The sequence below is a fragment of the Thalassophryne amazonica genome, chromosome 13 (genome assembly GCF_902500255.1).
Source record: "Thalassophryne amazonica chromosome 13, fThaAma1.1, whole genome shotgun sequence".
NCBI lineage: Eukaryota > Metazoa > Chordata > Actinopteri > Batrachoidiformes > Batrachoididae > Thalassophryne > Thalassophryne amazonica.
This window is the reverse complement of record NC_047115.1, coordinates 99,435,667-99,458,287: the sequence shown is the minus strand read 5'-3', so window position 1 is coordinate 99,458,287 and position 22,621 is coordinate 99,435,667. Positions and strand designations below refer to the sequence as shown.

Sequence of the window (22,621 nt, the reverse complement as noted above, 5' to 3'; positions counted from 1 at the left end):
TGTCATTGTCCCATATTACACTTATCCCATGCTGCACATGTCCCATATTGCACGTATCCCTCTAAAACATCAATTAACAATAAAAATACCCAACTTAATAAAACCCCTTAAATAGCTTAAAAACAGTAATAAATATACCTAAAATTAAAAATAGTTAAAACAATTATTGCACATGTCCACCCTTGTTTTAATTAGAATAATGCAAATGTTCCAACTGGAGCTTGGGCGTGTCTGTTCAGTTCTGTAACAGCTCGAGGAAAGAAGCTGTTTTTCAGCCTTGTGGTGGGGCTTTAAAGGCCCGATAACACCTGCTCGATGGAAGCAAAGAAAAAAGGTGATGTGAGGGGTGTGTTCCGTCCTGCAGAATACTGCTTGCTCGGCGGAGGCAGCGAGTCCTAAAAACATCATCCTATGAGGGCAGAGGGAGAGCAATGATTTTTTATGTCGTTCTTATGACTCGTCTGATGGATTTCTTGTTGTTTTCAGAGCAGTTTGCAAACCATGCTGTAATGCAACAGGTTAAAACACTCTCGATGGAGCAATGATAAAAGGCCTTGAGCAGCTCAGCTGACAGGTTGTTCTTCTTCAATGTTCGTAGAAAATAAAGCCTCTGATGTGCCTTTTTGACCACAGCAGATGTGTTAACTTCCCATTTAAGATCCTCAGTGATCCAGGTGCCCAGAAATTTAAAACAAGAGACCCTCTCTACTACCTCACCTTTGATGGTTAAGGAAGAAGGGTCATCCTTGCGCTTCATGAAGTCAACTATGATCTCTTTGGTTTTCTTGACATTTAGGGTCAAATTATTTTCTGTGCAAAATTCAACTAGCCTTTCAACTTCATCTCTATAGGCTGCCTTGTTGCCGTTGAAGATCTGTCCCACCACAGTAGTGTCATCAGCAAATTTTATTATCGTATTTGATGGATGGGTGGGAATGCAGTCATATATATAGATGGAATAAAGCAACGGACTTAGCACGCAGCCTTGTGGTGCACCGGTGCTAAGAGACAGACTGGATGATAGATGTGGGCCCCATTTTGACTGCTTGTGGCCAGTCAGACAGGAAATCTTTAATCCATGCACATAAAGTATTGCTAAGGCCTAGGTTGAGGAGCTTTGTGACCAACTTACTGGGTACAGTTGTGTTGAAAGCAGAGCTATAATCTATAAAAAGCATTCTCACAGCCATCTTTACTGCCAACATTAATGGTCCCTGATGTCCCTGTGTTCACTGTGATGTACTGGATGTAATGTGCTGGAGGTTTCTTCCTGTTAAAATGGAGTTTTTCCTTCCCACTGTCGCCAAGTGCTTGCTCATAGGGGGTCGTTTTGACCATTGGGGTTTTTCTGTAATTATTGTATGGCTTTTACCTTACAATATAAAGCGCCTTGGGGCAACTGTTTGTTGTGATTTGGCGCTATATAAATAAAATTGATTTGATTTGATGTACAGTAGGGTCCTGAGGTTATTGGACAGCGACACAGTTTCTGTGTTGGTGCTTCTATTGTCCATCACATTGGATTGAAATGAAAATACCAAAGTGTGTCTGCAGTGTTATTTCTAGTTTTGTTTTGTTTTTGTTTTTTACAAAAATACCACATTCACTCTTTAGGAGTTACGGTCACCTGGAGTCACACCGCTTGTTACAAAGAGTATTTTTTGCAAAGCGACTCTGCAAAATGAAACTTGTAAACTAAAAAAAATCAGTGGTGGATCAACAAGGCTGCTGAAAACCAAGCCCCCACTGACAGAAATGAGAGCAGAGGCTTTTTCAATGCTACCAAAGCGATCCATGGCCCCTCCACCCAAGGACGAGCACCTCTTCAATGCAAGGATGGCCTGAGCCTGTGGAAGACCAAAGATGACCTCAGTGCTTCATGGAAAGAACAATTTGAAGACCTGTTGAACACCAACCTGATCATTGAGGAGGAGGAAGTGCTTAGCCATCTACCGAGACAGAACATCGTTGAAGAACTCAGTCGAAGCCCAACTATCGACATTAAAGGCATAAAAAGCACCACAACACCCAGTGAATTTAGAGCCACCAATTCACCGAACCTGTGTGTCTTTGAAAGTAGGAGGAAGCTGGAGCACTCGGAGGGAACCCACATGAACATGGGGAGAACACGCAAGCTCCACACAGATAGGTCAAGGCGGGCAACGAACCCACAACCTTCTTGCTGTGACACAGCAGTGCTAACCACAAGGACACCGTGCCGCACTTCATGTTGTTGTGTTTAAAAAAATAAGTCAGTAGGCAGAAATTGGAGCAGTGTAGCAGCAGGTGTGCAGGTTTATTCACCCGTGAGGCGTGAGCACTCCTTCAGATGGACAAAGTGGAGACACAGATTGATAACATTATGTAACTTTTACAGGAAACTAGGACCTTGTTCCACATGAATAGAGACAAAAGTCTAAACCAAACTGCTGATACACAATGAATTCTGATTTATGTCTTTATTTGCTTGTGGTTTGAGCTGTGGTTAGTTGATATGTGATTGAAGTGGATACTTTTGTAGAGGAGACTTCGCTTGACATTTTGATGTATAATAAGTGTATGTTGGTGTCAGCATTGGTTAGTTAAGAGCTTGGTTATTTTCTTTCTTGGTAACACTGATGTTCTCCTGTTCTCAGTCTGCTCACTTGATGACTCTGAGGAACTGGAGAGAGGTATGCACCGCTTTAATTCTGTTGAAGTTTTCACCCTCATCAGTATGCACCTGACTGTACGTTCAGAAACCTGGTTGTGTTGATTTTCATGAAAATTCAGTAAGGTATATCTTATATATTATATTCCAATTCCAAGGAGGAACTATGCCAGTATACTAAGGTATATCTAAATATCTAAAAAGGAAAATAGAAGAGTAGAAAAGAGTTGAGTAGAGCCACTTAGGTGCCTGGTCTTGAGAACCATGACATCATGAACATGAACAGAAAACGCCGTCATCAGGAGCTAAAAGACTGTTGGCCCTGATGGGAAACCAGAACTGTTCCAGGTGTTGTTTGTGATCCATGTATTCCTCTTCTTCCCATCTCTGTTCAGCGTGTAGAATTCCTGCTGAAGCAGGAACACTTTGCTGAGGCTCTTTTGCTGGCCTGGACCTTCCACGAGGGAACGGCCAAAGCGGTTGTTGGTATGTTAAAAAAAAACTCACACAACACATCAATCACCCGTCAGTAAAATCAATAAGACATCAGAAAGCGTCAGAGTCCAAGTGAGTCAAGATGTTTCAGCAGAAATCACCTGAACCAGTGAAGAGTTGGAGCTGTTTTTAGAGACAAACAGTAATGAGATCAACTAAATATAAATATTAATGTTTCTGCAAATCATCATTTCTGCTGGCAGTTTTCTTGAGACAAGTCAATGTGAAAACATGAACATTTCTGCTGAAATTATTCATCAACTGATTTAGTTGAAGTTTTTTGCAGAACTGAAGAAGAAAACAGTCCAGTTTCTGTTTGGCTTGTCTTTTGCTGTAAATGTTGTTCTCCTCACTCACGGTCAGAACAGTGAACGAGCAGAATTCACTGGAATTCTGACGTTAGTTTCCAGTGAGCAGTGGCAGTCTGGGATTTGAGGGCTTTGTTCAAGGGCATCTTCTTGGTGACCACAAGAGAACGGCAACTGATGTCCCTTCAATTTGTCCAGTATGGGTGTTGAACTCTAACCCTCCCGGCACAGTTTTCTGTTTCTGTCGTATTTTTGCTCACTGTGATTTGTTGCAGTTGTTTTATAAAGCTTAAATGTGTCATATGTGGGGTTTTTTTTTTGTTTTTTTTTCTGTCTCTGCTGTTTCTTCCAGGCTTGGCTGGAGACTCAGTGAAGAGGAAAGGAGTGGTGGCCGACAAGGTATCAGGTGTTAGTCATTCAGAGCTGCTCCAAAAGGACAGGTTTTCATTCCTGGTGGTCACGGCAGCAGTCCCTGAGCTGTGCTCGTGGTCCAGAGCTGGAACGAAACCCTGCTTCAAAGTGTCGCTCAGACTCCTGATGAACCTTTACCACTCGTCTGTCTGCAGATGAACGAGATCCTGTTTCAGTTTGCAGAACATGCACTAAAGAAGAGCCCAGAACAAGGAAAGATCCAAGTGATGGAGCAGCATTTCCAAGTGAGTCGAGGCTCCGCCTTTTGTTTTCACGCACGAATAAACACGCCACGAAGTGTTTCCTTAAATAATTAATACAGGAAGAATCTGAAGCTGGAGGTGAACTTTAGTTTGACTTTTCTCTATGATGTTTAATAGTTTACATCATATTTAGTTTTCTGTCTTCTCTCTGATGTCTATAAAAGAGGTGCGTACACGGTGCCTAAACGGTGCAACCTTGGTGGTGAAAGTTACAGAACTGGTCCACAGCCCTGCACGCACCATGGTCACAAATACGACAACAAATCCATCCACAGAAGGCGATAAAGCAGCTTCCAAAGTGTATCTCATCGTCAAACATGTCATATTTACATATTCACTGGACTGAACTGGATACCACAACACGGGCCACGCCCATGTCCACCTACATGATGTTTGTGCAAAACTTGGAAGACCTACTGCTTCAAACTCCATGAAGCAGATCAACATAAGTCCATAGACCAGATTAACATTGAGTCTGGGGACCTTCCTGGCAAAAAAGTTATTTCAGTAAGTTTGATCATCCAAAAAATGGCCAAAACATGAAGGAGGAACCTCCTGTTAAAGGGACTAAACACACGAATTGTTGACCCGTCTTCACAACACTATCTTTCATTCAGTGGAAACCTGGCAACCAGATGTTCAAAACCCAACAGGGAGATTATTAGATAAAGTACAGATTGGACAGTAGGTGGCGCTAGAAATTCCAAAAGTTTATTGCTGCATTGACAACCCTCGGACATTTGAGTAGATCCAACATAAAAACCCCTCCTTCCAGATAAAGTGCATTCATGAGATCACCTCCATAATTTGAGTCATCAGCTACTGAACCGATACCACAGTAGTGCTAGGCTAATGTTATCATTTGGGCTAAATGAAGTCATCAGACATGTTTTTTTAAACATTTGTCATTTTTCATCAAAAGACAAAACGAAACACCAGCACATCACTTACAAAGTGCAAACATAATGAAGGTGCAATCACTCAATCAAGTAGGTAAATGTGCCATAACCCAAACCTTCACAAATATCCAACACCAATATACCAACAATAGGCCCTAATAAATAATAATAATAATAAAAATAATTAAAAAAACACCCTCCCGTGACAATCATTTCAATCAGGTCCAGTATTTTTAAGGATCTAAGAAAAGAAGTACATGGTTGCCACACTTTTTGAAACCCATCAGCCCTCCATCTAAGAGTAAACCTGATTTTTTTATTTTCAAGTTTTAAGAAAAACATGAGATCTTCCTGCCATAAATAAATAGATGGGGGATGTGGAATCTTCCAGATTAATAATATACTGTGATGTGCTAGCAATGAGGTAAAGGCAATTACATCCACCTTTGAGTTAGTAAGGGACATAGTGGGGATTCCAGGAACTCCAAAAACAGCGATCAGCAGAAAAGGATCCAGCCTGATGCGAAGAACGTGAGAGATAACATCAGAATACGAAATCCAACATGGCTGAAATTTGAGGCAAAGAAAAAACATGTGACTTAAATCAAGGGGAGAGGAGTTACATATATCAAAGAGATCTTGGACTTTCACAAATGCAGCCTGTGTACTGCTTTAAACTAAATTACGGAAAGTCTTGCACAAGATGATGATGTATGAATTCTGTCAACTGCTTTATCCCAGAAACCTTCCACAAATTCCAGACCCACCTCTTGTTCCTAATTACAGTTATTTGTATTGACTGGATGGTTGTCCATTTAAAGAACAAGATTATATAACCACGATATAATTTAAATTTTTTCAATTTGTTTTAATTTATGTAGCACCAAATCACAACAAAGTTGCCTCAAGGCGCTTCACACAAGTACGGTCTAACCTTACCATCCCCCAGAGCAAGCACACAGGTGACAGTGGTAAGAAAAATACTCCCTCTGATGATTTGAGGAAGAAACTTCAAGCAGACCAGACTCAAAGTGGTGACCCTCTGCTTGGGCAGTACTACCGACACACATTACAAAACAATTCACAAAACAATATAGAGGAAATGTTGCTGTTGAACAGGAGGGATTTCAAAGCAGACACCACACCCATCCCTGCATAGAGCCACACCTCAAACAGAGAGGAAAAAAAGTTTTCATATGGGGCATAAGTTCAAAGAGGTCCTCCCAAGGATGTTTAGGGGGCTGAGAGGGGAACCCTGGAAAAATAGTAGATGCACAATGTCTAATTTGAAAAAAAAAATGAGATGAGAGCAGGTCATATAAGGAAGACATATCAGTAAAATTAAGGAAGGTAAATGGACTGCATTTATATCGCACTTTTCCATCTGCATCAGACGCTCAAAGCGCTTTACAATAATGTCTCACATTCACCCCCATGTGAGGGGGCTGTCATACAAGGTGCTCACTACACACCGGGAGCAACTAGGGGATTAAACATCTTGCCAAAGGGCCCTTAGTGATTTTCCAGTCAGGCTGGGATTTGAACTGAGGATCTTCTGGTCTCAAGCCCAACACTTAACCACTAGACCATCACCTCCCCACAGGAAGGTACCATCCTTAAAAAGATCACCGAAACATTTAATGTCCTTCTTACCCTGTTGATGAAATGCAGGATCTAAGAAGGAGGGAGGAAATCAGAATCAGAATGGAATTTATTGACAAGTAAGTTCTCACATACAATGAATTTGATCTGGTGTCACTGGTGCATAAACAGCAATAAAAAGAAACAGAAGAAATACGTCTGTAAGAAGTAAAGGAATCGGACTTCCGGTTGGAACACCGCGACGCTGGCAGCACAGTAGAGAGGCTCCTGAGCGAACCTGAGAAATCTTAGTAAAAGGCCCATTCTAAGGAGAAATATCAGATACACAAAGTATTAGAAGGGGGGCCGGACATCACCATAAACTAATTTTCCTACGAAGAAGGGAAAGAAAAGTACGTTTTGGGTTCCAAGGACGAGGCCAGCTAACACCTGTTCAGCAAATCCCACGATGGCGGACTCCGAGATCCTGCACGAGTTGAAACAGTTTCGACAGGAAAGCAGGGGCCAATTTGAAGAGTTGAAATGTGACATTTCTTCGGTTAATAATAGGCTAGAGGCGACGGAAAACCGAATAGAAAAGGTCGAAGAACGAATTCAATCAACCGAAGACGTAGCTACTGGCTTGCTAAAGCTATGCTCGAAGTTAGATGAACAGCTAATCGACATGCAGGCCCGAGGCAGGCGAGAAAACGTGAGGATCTACGGGGTCAGTGAAAATGCAGAGAAAGAGGCGTCAGAAATGAGAATTTTTGTGGAAAAACTGCTTTGTGAAGGTCTTCAGCTGCCAAATGACGTGGAGTTACACATCGAAAGAGCACATCGCTCCCTGGGACCAATGCCACCCCCAAGCGCTCCACCCCGCTCCATCATTGTGAAGTTTTTAAGCTTCCGAACCAAGGAAATAGTGCTGCGTAAATCCTGGCAAATGAAAGGTTTCAAGTGGAACGATAAACAAGTAACCTTGGATCAGGACTTTCCACCTACCATTATTGGAAAGCGGAGAGAATATGCCGAAATCCGGAAAGTGTTAAAAGAGAAAGACATGCGGTTTCAAACACTCTTCCCCGCCAGGCTGCGGGTGAGACACGGCGATGGAGTTATGATTTATGACACTGCAGCGGAGGCGGCAGAGGATATGGTGAAACGGGGATCGCAGTCAAGCTCATACAGACACCAACATCGCTTGTGGAACGCATCCAACAGATGACCTGGACCCGGGTGGACCGACGCGTGAGGAAGAACGTACCCGATTCAGAACGGGACCCCAGCTACAAGGAGAAGTTACGTGCATTCAGGAGAACACCCCCGAACCCAAACACGGAGTAAAGGTTTAAGACTGCGAGGTTTTTTTGAACAAAAATGTCCCTTTGACTGAAATATGACAAGTTCGAAATGACTGGGTGAGTAAAATATCGTAGTATTGAAGGTTCAACTATGAAAGTTTACGAACACTGTCATAGCCATGAGGATCCCCTGCACTGTTAACAGGAGCAGGGCTACTACCTTACAGCGCCCCCTGGGACACATGAGGGTCTATTGCGCAGACCCCAACATAGGGAGTCATGTTCATTTCTGTTTTTTTTGTTGTGTTGTTCTACATTTTGCTGTTCTTGGTAGGGAGGGGAAGAATGCCATGTTTAATGACTTTGTTAATTACTGATACACTCAGATGTCATCCCGGTCCATAAAATTTGTTTCACTAAATATAAATGGGATTCACAATCCAATTAAGAGATCAAAGATATTATCACAATTGAAAAGGGAGAAAGTCCAGATAGCATTTCTTCAGGAGACTCATCTGGACGATGGTGAACATGCCAAACTGAACAAAATGGGATACTCAAAAGTATATTTCTCTTCGCACAGCTCGGGAAAACGTAGAGGAGTCGTGATCTTGTTGTCCAACGCAGTGAATTTTGAATACATTTCTGAATGCAAGGATAAAGAAGGAAGATACATATTGGTTATAGGTAAATTGGAGGGAACAATAGTGAGTCTGTTAAATGTGTACATGCCACCTGGCAGTGACTGGTCAATATATAAACATGTATTGGAAACACTCACAACTAAATGTCAAGGTATTCCAATATGCGGAGGTGACTTTAATATTCGACTACAACCAAAGACTGACAGCTCAAATGGTAGACCAGATGCTAAGAATATCTATAGAAAGGTTAATCATTTTATGAAAGAAGTGGGAATAATTGATGTCTGGAGAGAAAATAACCATAGAGTGCATGACTATACTCATTATTCCTCAGCCCATAATGTATATTCACGAATAGATTTTTTTTTCATGTTAATGCATGATACGCACAGAGTGTTAACTTGTGAGATTGGAACTTATGCCATATCAGACCACAAACCAGTGTATTTAACAGTCAACATTAGCAACAGGACTAGATCCACCCTATGGAAGCTAAATTCCAATATCTTGAAAGATACTGACATTCAAAACACTCTGAAAATGGAAATTCAGTCTTATCTTGAACACAATGACACCGATGAGGTTTCCCCGGCAATACTGTGGGATGCTTTGAAAGTCGTAATTCGAGGAAAGATAATAGCAATCTCTGCTACTCTAAAGAAACGTAAAATTCAGAAAATACAAGAATTAGAAACCAAACTTAAAGAACTTGTGAAAGAGCACTCCACGTCACCAAATCATTTGGTCAAATCTAAAATAAAGGAAATGAAAAATGAGATAGATGCTATAAACACACAGGAGATCCAAAAAAAGCTCCTTTTTACAAAACAACGATACTACGATACAGGCGGGAAAGCACTCAAGCTTTTATCTTACAGATTAAGAGGCAGAACGGACAATATACAAAATAAAACACCCAGTAACAAATGCTGTGGAGACTAACCCTGAAAAAATACAAGAATGCTTTGAAGAATATTACCGGAAATTGTATTCTCAACCACAATTAGGGAGCAGTGAAGATATTGATGCATTTATATTATCCCTAAACTTACCTAAAGTTTCAGAGGACCAAAATAAGAGATTGACATCAGAAATAACAAAGGACGAAGTTTCAGCATCAATAAAGAGATTGAAAAACGGCAAAAGCCCAGAGGCCGACGGATTTAATTCAGAGTGGTATAAAGTGATGCAAGAACACCTACTTTTAACATTGGTGAAAACGTTTAATTGGATTATCGACAAGAAAAGTATACCACCTTCATGGAAAGAAGCCATCATTTCCATAATCCCGAAAGAAAATAAAGATAAAATGCAATGTGGAAACTATCGCCCCGTAAGTGTGCTCAACATAGATTACAAAATTTTCACCTCTATTTTATGCAAAAGATTAGAGACAATTCTACCAGACCTTATCAATAAGGACCAGACGGGTTTCATTAGACAGAGACAGACTCAGGACAATATTCGAAAAACATTATTAATTATGAAACATGTCAAAAAATGTAATTTGGAAACACTTATGATAAGTTTAGATGCTGAAAAAGCATTTGATTCGGTAAGATGGGAATTCCTATATAAAATAATGGCTAAATTTGGCTTCCATCATAATATTATTGATACTTTTGCATCACTATACAACAAACCAATTGCTAGGATAAAAATTAATGGAGATTTGACCAAAACGTTTGCCTTGGAGAGAGGCACTCGTCAAGGGTGTGGAGCTTCCGCACTTTTATTTGCTCTATTTATCGAACCGCTGAGCCAAGTTATAAGACAGACTACAGAAATCAAAGGTGTAAACCTCGACTCAGGTGAACAAAAACTAGCCCTTTTTGCGGATGACATACTGATATTCTTGACTGAGCCCTCGCTATGGATTTACAGAGGTGGAGTACAATCCCCTTCTTGGGAATACATTCTCGTGTGGAGTCAATCAGAATGAACATCCTTCCAAGATTGCTGTATTTATTTCATTGTTTACCGGTTTGGATACCACAGAAATATTTTGATGAATGGGATAGAATGTTGGGTAAATATATTTGGCACAATAAAAAAGCTAGAGTTAAATACACAACATTACAGTTGAGGAAGGAGAAGGGTGGACTCCGGCTGCCTTGCCTTCAAGAATATTACTTTGCGGCCCAACTTAAACCCCTGGTATCTTTAGGTTCCCCATCCTACTCAGCCAGTTGGAAGGAGGTTGAAAGGGTAGAAACAGAAAAAACACCAATTATGGCAACATTGTCAGATAAAAAATTAAGAAACAAATTTAACATTATGAAAGATTTTATGTATGAATCTATGTTGAAATGTTGGGATGGGGTACTAAAAATTTGTAAATTGGAGAAAATCTCTTGGATATTAAGATGGATAGCGTATGATTCAGACTTTTTGCCAAATACTCAAGATAATAGGTTTAAAACTTGGATCTCAAAGGGTCTGACTTCGTACTATTCTTTCATCCACAAGGGGGAGTTCATGAGCTTTGAAAAGCTGAAGGGGAAAAATGGTCTTCATCAAGATGACTTCTATAGATATTTACAAATCAGGCATCATTTTGACCAAAACATTAAAGCCCTATGGGAAAAACAGTGAATTAAATTTATTCACACCTTTTTAACTCTAATAAAATCAATTTCTATGAACAACATAATACCAATTTGCACAAAGCAATTCAATTAAGTAAAAAGGTAACACAGAGCACATTAAGAAAAATGGGAATTGAGGGCAATCTGAACATTTCAATTGAAAGTTGGGAAAAGATTTGTCACCTTCAGTGGAAGACCACAGGATCTAATACATGGCGAGAGGTTTGGATGGAAAAGTATTACGGGTTCTTTATCACACCTGTTCAAAAAAGACACAGAGGGAGAGGGATTCATGTTGGAGGCTGTGTGGCTCCTCTGGGGCCAACCACTATCACATTTTTTGAGGATTGTAGTATTCTTAAGACATACTGGTCACAGATTTGTAATCATGTAAATAATTGTTTTTGGCTACAAAGTGTCTTTACATTGAATGCATATACTTGGGAGATGTAAATGTTCAGAATTGGAGAAGGAATGAAACAAAATTATTGGCAATCCTATTAATAGCAAGTAAAAAAGCCATCACAAGAAAATGGTTGAAGGCAGACCCCCCCCCCTTCGGTGGAAGAATGGATAGAAATAGTCCACGATATCTACGAGATGGAAAAACTATCCTCCATCATTCGGAACCAAAGAGACTCTTTCTATGAAACATGGTCAAAGTGGACAGAATATGTGAAATATACAAGATCGGACTTTATCTGAACAATATATATATAAATTTTAATTAGCGAATACTGATCATTTATTTTCTGAACAAATGTAACAGCACTCTTCCCCATTGTTCATAGTTTATTTTCTGTTTTTTCCCTCTGTTCTTGTATGTTTGGATAAAAAATAATAAAAAATAATAATAATAAAAAAAAAAGAAGTAAAGGAATCAAATAGATAAATAAGCAAATAGAAAAAACTATGTTTGCTGTCAAATAAATACAACCCCAATTCAAATAAAGTTAGGACATTGTGTAAAATGTAAATAAAAATAGAATACAATGATTTGCAAATCCTCTTCAACCTCTATTCAATTAAATACACCACAAAGACAAGATATTTAATATTCAAACTGATAAACTTTGTTGTTTTTGTGCAAATATTTGCTCATTTTGAAATGGATGCCTGCAACACATTTCAAAAAAGTTGGGACGGGGCAACAAAAGACTGGGAAGTTGATGAATGTTCAAAAGAACATCTGTTTGGAAAACAGGTGAGTGTCATGATTGGGTATTAAAGGAGCATCCCCAAAAGTATCCATTGCCGTTTCACCGTTCACAGGCAAAGATGGGGTGAGGATCACCACTTTGTGAACAACTGCATGTAAAAATAGTCAAACAGTTAAGAACAATGTTTCTCAACATTCAATTGCAAGGAATTTAGGGATTCCATCATCTACAGTCCATAATATAATCAGAAGATTCAGAGAATCTGGAGAACTTTCTACACGTAAGTGGCAAGGCTGAAAACCAACATTGAATGCCCGTGACCTTTGATCCCACAATTCAATTTTTCAATTCAATTTTATTTATATAGCGCCAAATCACAACAAACAGTTGCCCCATGGCGCTTTATATTGTAAGGCAAGGCCATACAATAATTACGTAAAAAACCCCAAAGGTCAAAACGACCCCCTGTGAGCAAGCACTTGGCGACAGTGGGAAGGAAAAACTCCCTTTTAACAGGAAGAAACGCCTCAGGCGGCACTGCATTAAAAACCAACTTCATTGTGTAAAGGATCTTATAGCGTGGGTTCAGGAACACTTCAGAAAACCATTGTCAGTTAACACAGTTTGTCGCTACATCTACAAGTGCAAGTTAAAACTCTACCATGCAAAGTGAAAGCCATACATCAACAACATCCAGAAATGCCGCTGCCTTCTCTGGGCCCGAGTTCATTTGAAATGGATTGAAATTTTAACTTTAGGGGTTTCTAGGCCATCACGGACTTGGTGCTTATTCTCAGAGTTGGGAGGAAACTCTGATGTGTGAAGAGTGGCAGAAAAAGATTTAAAACTGAATTAATTCACTTGGGTCAGACGTCAAAGTACCTAATGTATTTTTCTTTGTACAATTTGGCGGGTGGCAGGCATGATGCCTGAATTGGTGGGCCAGTAAGCAAGTGGCTTATCACCATTTCGTAATAGTTACCATGAGACTGTAGTAACAACTGCTCAGCTTTCCTCGACAAATCAAGTTGAACTCAAGTTGCAATTAAGACGTTGCTGATAAATCTCCGGGGAAGGTTTTTGGGCATACTGACGGTCAAGTTTTAAAATTTCTGCAGTATGGTATTTTTGTTTCTCTCTACTGGACCTGGACAGGTGAGACAAATAAGAAATAATTTGGCCTCTAAGATAAGCTTTTAAAGTTTCATATAATAAAGCATTTGAGATGATATCAGATTTATTAGTTAATAAAAAGTTAGCCATAGAAGATGAAATAAGGTCACAGAAGGTAGAGTTAGCGAGTAGCAAGGAGTTTAACCTCCAAGGAGGTCGAGATGTATGGTGAGGGGACAAGGCAATATCAAGAGCCAAAGGTGCATGATCTGAGATGACAATTGGAAGATGTTCAGAATTATGAATTTTTGAAATTAAAGAGCCATTAATTAAAAATTAATCTATGAGAATATGTGCCGTGAACACGTGAGGAAAAAAGAATATTTTCTGGTTTGTGGATTATGAAATCTCCAAGAATCAGTGTGTCCATTTTGGGTCATAATGTCTGAAAATTATTTGGACATAGCAGAGGGGGGTTTTATGCTGGAGGCAGATCTGTCAAGTACAGGATCAGTAACGCAATTTAGATTACTGCCAAAAATCAGATGTGTATTTCAATCGGGGATCATCCTCAAAAGGTTATATTTGTGCTCCAGAGTTTACATACTCTGGCAGAAGTTTTAATTTTTTTTTTTTACCATTTTTCAGAGTATATGTATGATAACACAAAACTTTTTCTCTCTTGTGGTTAGTGGTTGTGTGAAGCCATTTATTGTCAAACAACTGTGTTTACTCTTTTTAAATCATAATGACAACAGAAACTAGTTTACATCCCCCTGTTCTTAATACTGTGTGTTGCTCCCTTTAACATCAATGACAGCTTGGAGTTTTTTGTGGTCATTGTGAACGAGGCTCTTTATTTTCTCTGATAGTAAAGCTGCCCATTTTTCCTGGCAAAAAGCCTGCAGTTCCTGTTAATTCCTGGGCTGTCTTGCACAAACTTTACGTTTGAGATCTGCCCAGAGTGGCTCAGTGATATTGAGGTCAGGAGACTGAGATGGCCACTGCTGTAGCCAATGACAGGTTGATTTGGCCTTGTGTTTTGAATCGTTATCATGTTGGAATGTTCAAGTATGTCTCATGCGCAGCTTCCGGGCTGATGCGTGTAAATTTTAATCCAGCATTTTCTGATACCATGCTGCATTTATCCTGGCAGCAGTTTTGACCAAGTTTCCTGTGCCTTTATAGCTCACAAATCCACAAAACATCAGCGATCCATCGCCGTGTTTCACAGTAGGAAGGGTGTACCTTTCATCATAGGCCTTGTTGACTCCTCTCCAAATGTGACGTTTATGATAGTGGCCAAAAACTTACATTTTGATCTCACCACTCCAAATGACTTTGTTCTTTGTGCTTTTTGGCATATTGTAAGAGGGATACTTTGTTGCATTTGCATAATAATAGCTTTCTTCTGGTGACTTGACCCTGCAGCCTGTTTTTCTTCAAGTGCCTCCTTATTGTGCATCTTGAAACAGCCACACCACTTTTTTCAAAGAGTCCTGTATTTCAGCTGTATTTCCTGCATTTCAGCTGAAGTTATTTGTGGGTTTCTCTTTGCATCCCGAACAATTTTCTTGACAGTTGTTGAGGTTTTTGTTGGTCTACCTGACCATGGTTTGGTTCCAAAAGCGTCCCTCATTTTCCATTTTTTAATTAGAGTTTGAACACTGCTGATTGGCATTCTTAGGTCCTTGGATATCTTTTTATATCCCTTTCCTGTTTTATGCAGTTCAATTACCTTTTCTTTGATAATTCTTTTGCTTTCCCTGTGATTCAGTAACCAGAAATGCCAGTGCAGCACTGGATGAAAGATGCAAGGGTCTGTCAGGAGCCCAGACACCCACTGACCTGTTATACACACACACTGATTACAAGCAAACAGATCACAGGTGAGGATGGGTAGCTTTTGTAACCATTCAAACCTGTTTGTGTGGATTTGTGTGCATGTTATCATGCCAAAATCACCAGGGTATGTAAACTTTTGATGATGCTGAAATAAAGGAAAACTCCATTTCAGTTGGAAGCTCCCACACGGTACATGGCACAGTCAAAATGAGCACATCCACCAGTCGACACTAAAGCGTGTTAAACCTCCTGACTTTGTCCATGTGTGTGTATTTACAGACGTCCTCAGATTTACATCCATCTGTGGTGTCAGCTTTTGGAACGGAATCATTTCTTGGTGAAGTTCTTCAATGCTGCATCATCTTGTTGGACCTGTGTCTCATCGGGATGTGACGGATCAGATTCTTTCCTGTCTACCTTTTCCTGAGTACCCTGAAGTCATGTGACCTTTCTCTCTGTCTCTGTCTTGTTGTTGCGTTTAGGACGTGGTCCCCATCCTCGTGGATTACTGCCTGTTGCTGCAGAGAGTGTAAGTAGACCGTGATTAGACGTGCACATGTTCGAGTTTGACGTGCACACCGTTTTGTACGGTCTGGGATCCACCACGGGAGATGTCTAGAATTTATGAGTATTAGATCATCTTAATAATATTTGGGGAAATGACAGCCTGCTCTTTATTTTTTAGCACCACAGAATGATGCTCTAGATCAGCCCAACTGAATAACTTCTCACGGACACGTGAGACTAAGATGACATATTTCCATGTTTGTGATTTTAAATTAAGTCAGATAAAAGAACACAGCTTAAATCCCATCAATCCCATGTTTTATTACTTCTGCATGTTATCAATTTTATGAAAGTTTAAGCTTCTTTAGAAAATATAAATCAAAGATGTTTTTCAATTTGAGTTTAAGTAGTGCAGTGCTCAAAGGAAGTTTTTTTTTTCAAACTTCTTTTGAAAATAAATCCCAAAAAACTTCATAATAAAAGATTGCTAAGTTGATAATAAATACTATTATTATTTGAATATAGTATTTCATATTGTTTAAAAAGCAGTTTTGTTATCAATTATATGACAATAAAAGGATTCCTATTAAACAGGTTATTGGAAGAGACTCAGACAAAAATAAACAGAACATTTAGAATATTTGAAACGCAGTACTCCACCTCCTGAGCACAGTTTAATTAAACTTGAACTCACAGCAAATCTAAGATTTATTCAGCGTATTTACTTATTGAAATGTTGTACAAATTGATGGAAAATATAATATTTTATTCAGCTTATGACATGGTACAAGCAGGCTTGGAGAGTAACGGAATACATGTAATGGTGTTACGTAATTAGGATACAAAAAAAAGGTAACTGTATTCCGCTACAGTTACAGAAAAAAAGACGTATTCAGATTACAGGTATATTTAGTAAAAATGGGGATTAGTTTGCAGGATTACAATTTTAATGCATTTTATGATATCTGTATATAATTTTTTTTTTCTTTGAAATGAAAACGTCCCTTCATGGACATCGACATGACGTCTCCTAACTGGGCAAAATATTGATGAAGTACCCGGATGTTAATGCATTTTCAATGGAGATCCGCGACTGGACGCACTCAGAAAAATGCTCACAAAATACGTGTTAAAAAATGCCATTTTGACCTGGATACTGAGCCAGTAAAATTAAATGACATTAAATTATGTCAGGAAAGTATTAAACTTACTCTGACACACACACACATTCCCAAATATTAGTGTTGAAAGTTACACGGATCTGCGCTGTTCAAGCTGCTGAGGCGTCCTGCAGCTGCTGTTCAGCGCAGCTCCTAAAACCATTACAATACATTTATATATATATTATATTTTTACACAATTATCCTTTAGTGACCAAGTTTCATTCATGAAGTCAGTGGTGTGTGTGCACACATCTCTGTGTGCGGGTGTGACTGTGAGCGGCACAGCGCGGGTCATTATAATCTCATTATTTTAAGGTGCAAATTAAAAACAATCCCCAGTCTTGTCGAACAATTTTAATCACTAACGACAAGTATTTTAACTAGACATTGGTGCAGCAGTGGAAAATATCAACTAGTCATAAGTGAAGAGTTAATGGTCCGTGTCATCGGGCGACACAGGTACGGCAGGAGACATACAGCTGTTTATCATCCAAATATCACGGACAAAGTGACAAGAAGAACCAAAACCACTTACTTATGGAAGGAAATATTGTCTCCCTTGTTCCTCCGTTTGTGGCTTTGCCAACATGCGCAGCTTTCCGGCATATTCCACCTGTTTCTTGAACTTCTGTTCACGCAAATCACTAACTTGCCCGGAATTAAAATGGTGACCACGCCTCCTTACTGACAGGATTTACTTAATGGTTTTCATTATGCTGTTGCTCTTATTTTGAAAGTTCAATAAGTGGACTGATATGTTAAACATGGTGCGAATTTACTGAACAAGTAGTAGACTTTTTTTTGTTTTGTATATTGTTCTGCCACTTTTAATTACAAATTCATCCGCACACACCTGAGTTTTCATTATCCTTCATTTGTTTGGCATTTGTTGTTGAAAATTTAGCAGGTGAACACTGGGTGTGTTTAAAACAATATTGTGGTGCTCTTAATTCATAATGTGAAGTAAAACAGAGCACATGCCATGGAAAAGAAACAGTTTGATTTTTGCTTAATAAACTGTACTATGTGGTCAAGACTATTTCTATTTAGTTTCTTTTGTTTGTATTAGCATATTTGATATTGGAGTAATCCAGAAGTAATTGAAAGTAATCAAATTACATTACTTTAATATTATGGTACTTGGATTACATTACTGATTACATTTTTCAACAGGTAACTAGTAACTGTATCGGAATACATTTTTAAAGGAGCCCTCCTAACCCTGGGTACAAGTAATGAGTTACATTTTACTGACATAGAAGCTAAAAAATAAACTTTTTTATAACACAAATAAAAAATACTGTTTCTAGCTGAACAAAATACTTATCGATATATAATTGAAAGAATTAATATGAAATCTTTATCCAAAAAAAAAGTTATGTGAACTTAACCGAACCTATATCTAACCTCGGCAGTAACTAAGTTTTACAGACCTATGAAGCAGCGGTCTCACCATAGGTTGCTTAAACTAAATTCATCAAAACATATGAACTTATTTTCTTGAAATTCTACAATATTCTTAACATTTTAGTCCTGTCTCAGCTCAGACAGTGCCATATGGTAGAGGTGCAATGTATTTCATTGCGAGAAGCCCTGCTTGCATCAGCTCTATTCTCAGCTAGGAGATCAACATTTGAAGACCTCATCCTGCTGAAGGTTCCATTTCCATACCACTGCACAATGACAGTATCATTGGTTGACCTGAGCAGTGTGCTTTTCTGTAGTGAGCAGGAACATCATTCCTGGTGATAGATATATCTGTTTCAGAAATAGATCTAAACTCTCATGACATACACCATGTTTTCAAAAATACCTCTACAGCACCACAGTGAAGGTCTTTGTAAAAAAATAATAATCGCAAAAAATACAAGAGATGCAGAAATCTAAATACAATCTCATTAATTGACATATATTTGGCAATAGAAAGAAATGTTTTTCATTGAGCTTACATGAAAATCTTTTGAGATTTTTTTTTTTTTTTTACACAGGGCAGTACTTTTTCACACATTCAACTTCTGATACGGCTGGCTGTCTACTTTGTGACATAAGCACGCTGTATTTACCAATAGATAAAAATTGATTATTTTGTATTTTAACATATTATGTTCACAAGGTTTGTGTGAAATATCAAAATTTTACCATGAGTAATTTGGAGTAGACAAGTATTACAAGTTCCGCTTTTGGCTCCAGTGTCTAAATTTTATTGTGATTTTCAACTTTGCTTGTTTGTCATTTGGCAGTGATTTTCTTAGAGAAATTGTAATGTAATACCTGAAACCTTGAGTTTTGAAATTTCAGATATGGTTTGTGAGTTCCATGCAAACTTTTTGGGTGCCTATATAAATAGAAAATGATAACAGGGCAAAATAGGTGGCACTGTCTGAAATTTTCAACTCAAAAAACAGCAATTTCATGCAATTTTCACTATATATCAGTACTTTTTTTAATAACATATTCTCATGACTACAGAAAGGTTAGAGCTGGAAAGCCAACTATTTTCTGCTAATAATGCCACAAAAATGAAACAGATATCTAAAAAATTGGTTTCCTGAGATTTTTTTCATGCCCATGTCAGTAAAATGTAACTCAATGCTTGAAGCTTGTCTTATGTACTTACTGAAATGTTGTACAAATTGTGGGAAAACATAAGATTTTATTCAGCTTATGTACTTACTGAAACTTTATACAAATTGTGGGAAAACATAAGATTTTATTCATCTTATGTACTTACTGAAACTTTATATAAATTGTGGGAAAATATAGGATTTTATTCAGCTTATGTACTTACTGAAACTTTATATAAATTGTGGGAAAACATAAGATTTTATTCAGCTTATGTACTTACTGAAACTTTATACAAATTGTGGGAAAACATAAGATTTTATTCATCTTATGTACTTACTGAAACTTTATACAAATTGTGGGAAAATATAGGATTTTATTCAGCTTATGTACTTACTGAAACTTTATACAAATTATGGGAAAACATAAGATTTTATTCATCTTATGTACTTACTGAAACTTTATACAAATTATGGGAAAACATAAGATTTTATTCATCTTATGTACTTACTGAAACTTTATACAAATTATGGGAAAACATAAGATTTTATTCATCTTATGTACTTACTGAAATGTTGTACAAATTGTGGGAAAACATAAGATTTTATTCAGCTTATGTACTTACTGAAACTTTATACAAATTGTGGGAAAACATAAGATTTTATTCATCTTATGTACTTACTGAAACTTTATATAAATTGTGGGAAAATATAGGATTTTATTCAGCTTATGTACTTACTGAAACTTTATATAAATTGTGGGAAAACATAAGATTTTATTCAGCTTATGTACTTACTGAAACTTTATACAAATTGTGGGAAAACATAAGATTTTATTCATCTTATGTACTTACTGAAACTTTATACAAATTGTGGGAAAATATAGGATTTTATTCAGCTTATGTACTTACTGAAACTTTATACAAATTATGGGAAAACATAAGATTTTATTCAGCTTATGTACTTACTGAAACTTTATATAAATTGTGGGAAAATATAAGATTTTATTCAGCTTATGTACTTACTGAAACTTTATATAAATTGTGGGAAAACATAAGATTTTATTCAGCTTATGTACTTACTGAAACTTTATATAAATTATGGGAAAACATAAGATTTTATTCAGCTTATGTACTTACTGAAACTTTATACAAATTGTGGGAAAATAAAGGATTTTATTCAGATTATGTACTTACTGAAATGTTGTACAAATTGTGGGAAAACATAAGATTTTATTCAGCTTATGTACTTACTGAAACTTTATACAAATTGTGGGAAAATATAAGATTTTATTCAACTTATGTACTTACTGAAACTTTGTTCAGATAGTGGGAAATTTGTTGGTGTTAGCAAAAAAAAAAAGAAAAAAAAAAAAAAGAAGGATTTTAGCTAATGTCTCCTCAGCATTGTCAAGTTAAACTGAGTCGCAAGGAACACTGACAGCATATGTTTCACAGTAAAAGTATTTGCTGGGATGCTGGCATTAAACATTTTATTGTGAAATGGTGTGAGCAACATGAACTATCTAATGTTGTTTCCAGTGAGGAAAATAAGCAGTGATTTTGCAAGTTCTCCCACTTAGAAATCATGGAGGGGTCTGAAATTTTCATCTTAGGTGCATGTCCACGGTGAGAGACATAATCTAAAAAAAAAAAAAAAAATCAGAAATCACAATGTATGATTTTTTTTTTTATAATTTATTTGTATGTTACTGCTGCAAATAAGTATTTGACTCCCTAGAAAAATAGAGCTTAACAACTGGTACAAAAACATTTGTCTGCCTTTACAGAGGTCAGACGTTTCCTGTAGTTCTTGACCAGGTTTGCACACACTGCAGCAGAGATTTTGGTCCACTCCTCCATACAGATCTTCTCCAGATCTTTCAGGTTTGGAGTTTCAGCTCCCTCCAAAGATTTTCTATTGAGTTCAGGTCTGTAGACTGGCCAGGCCACTCCAGGACCTTGAAATGCTTCTTACGGAGCCCCTCCTTAGTTTCCCTGGCTGTGTGTTTGGGGTCATTGTCATGCTGAAGACCCAGCTATGACCCATCTTCAATGCTCTTACTGAGGGAAGGAGGCTGTTTGCCAAAATCTCACAATACATGACCCCATCCATCCTCCCTTCAATACGGTGCAGTCGTCCTGTCCCCTTTGCAGAAGAGCACCCCCAGAGTGTGATGTTTCCACCCCCATGCTTCACGGTTGGGATGGTTTTCTTGGGGTTGTTCTCATCCTCTAAACATGGTAAGTGGAGTTGATTCCAAAAAGCTCTATTCTGGTCTCATCTGACCACATGACCTTCTCCCATGCCTCCTCTGGATCATCCAGATGGTCACTGGTGAACTTCAAACGGGCCTGGACATGTGCTGGCTTGAGCAGGGGGACCTTGCTGCCCTGCAGGATTTTAAACCATGACAGCATCATGTGTTACTAATGTAATCTTTGTGACTGTGGTCCCAGCTCTCTTCAGGTCATTGACCAGGTCCTCCTGTGTAGTTCTGAGCTTTCTCAGAATCATCCTTACCCCACACAGTGAGATCTCGCATGGAATCCCAGACCGAGGGAGATTGACAGTCATCTTGTGTTTCTTCCACTTTCTAATAAATAATCATAACAGTTGTTGTCTTCTACCAAGCTGCTTGCCTGTTGTCCTGTAGTCCATCCCAGCCTTGTGCAGGTCTACAGTTTTGTCCCTGGTGTCCTTAGACAGCTCTTTGTTCTTGGCTATGGTGGACAGGTTGGAGTGTGATTGATTGAGTGTGTGAACAGGTGTCTTTTATACAGGTAACAAGTTCAAACAGGTGCAATTAATACAGGTAAAGAGTGCAGAATAAGAGGGCTTCTTAAAGAAAAATTAACAGGTCTGTGAGAGACAGAATTCTTGCTGGTTGGTAGGTCTTCAAATACTTATTTGCAGCAGTAACATACAAATAAATTATTTAAAAAAATCATTCATTGTGATTTCCAGATTATGTCTCTCACAGTGGACATGAACCTAAGATGAAAATTTCAGATCCCTTGCAAAATCGCAGGGTGTTCAAATACTTATTTTCCCCATTGTAAGTTTGCTACCAGTAACATCAGCAAGCCATGCCCTCTTGGACGTGCGAATGTTACAGTGTCAGTCAAA

The 22,621-nt window shown here is 38.3% G+C and overlaps 1 protein-coding gene across 1 annotated transcript in view; it reads left to right on the top strand.

Moving 5' to 3' along the window:
• The window catches only part of vps8 (VPS8 subunit of CORVET complex), a 371,669-nt gene that overhangs the window by 140,622 nt on the left and 208,426 nt on the right, over positions 1–22,621 (top strand). Inside the window, exons 16-20 of the mRNA XM_034184542.1 lie at positions 2,637–2,672; positions 3,046–3,136; positions 3,806–3,852; positions 4,020–4,109; positions 15,744–15,790. Of these exons, the coding sequence (XP_034040433.1) occupies positions 2,637–2,672; positions 3,046–3,136; positions 3,806–3,852; positions 4,020–4,109; positions 15,744–15,790 (311 nt within the window). The remainder of the gene's footprint in view (positions 1–2,636; positions 2,673–3,045; positions 3,137–3,805; positions 3,853–4,019; positions 4,110–15,743; positions 15,791–22,621) is intronic.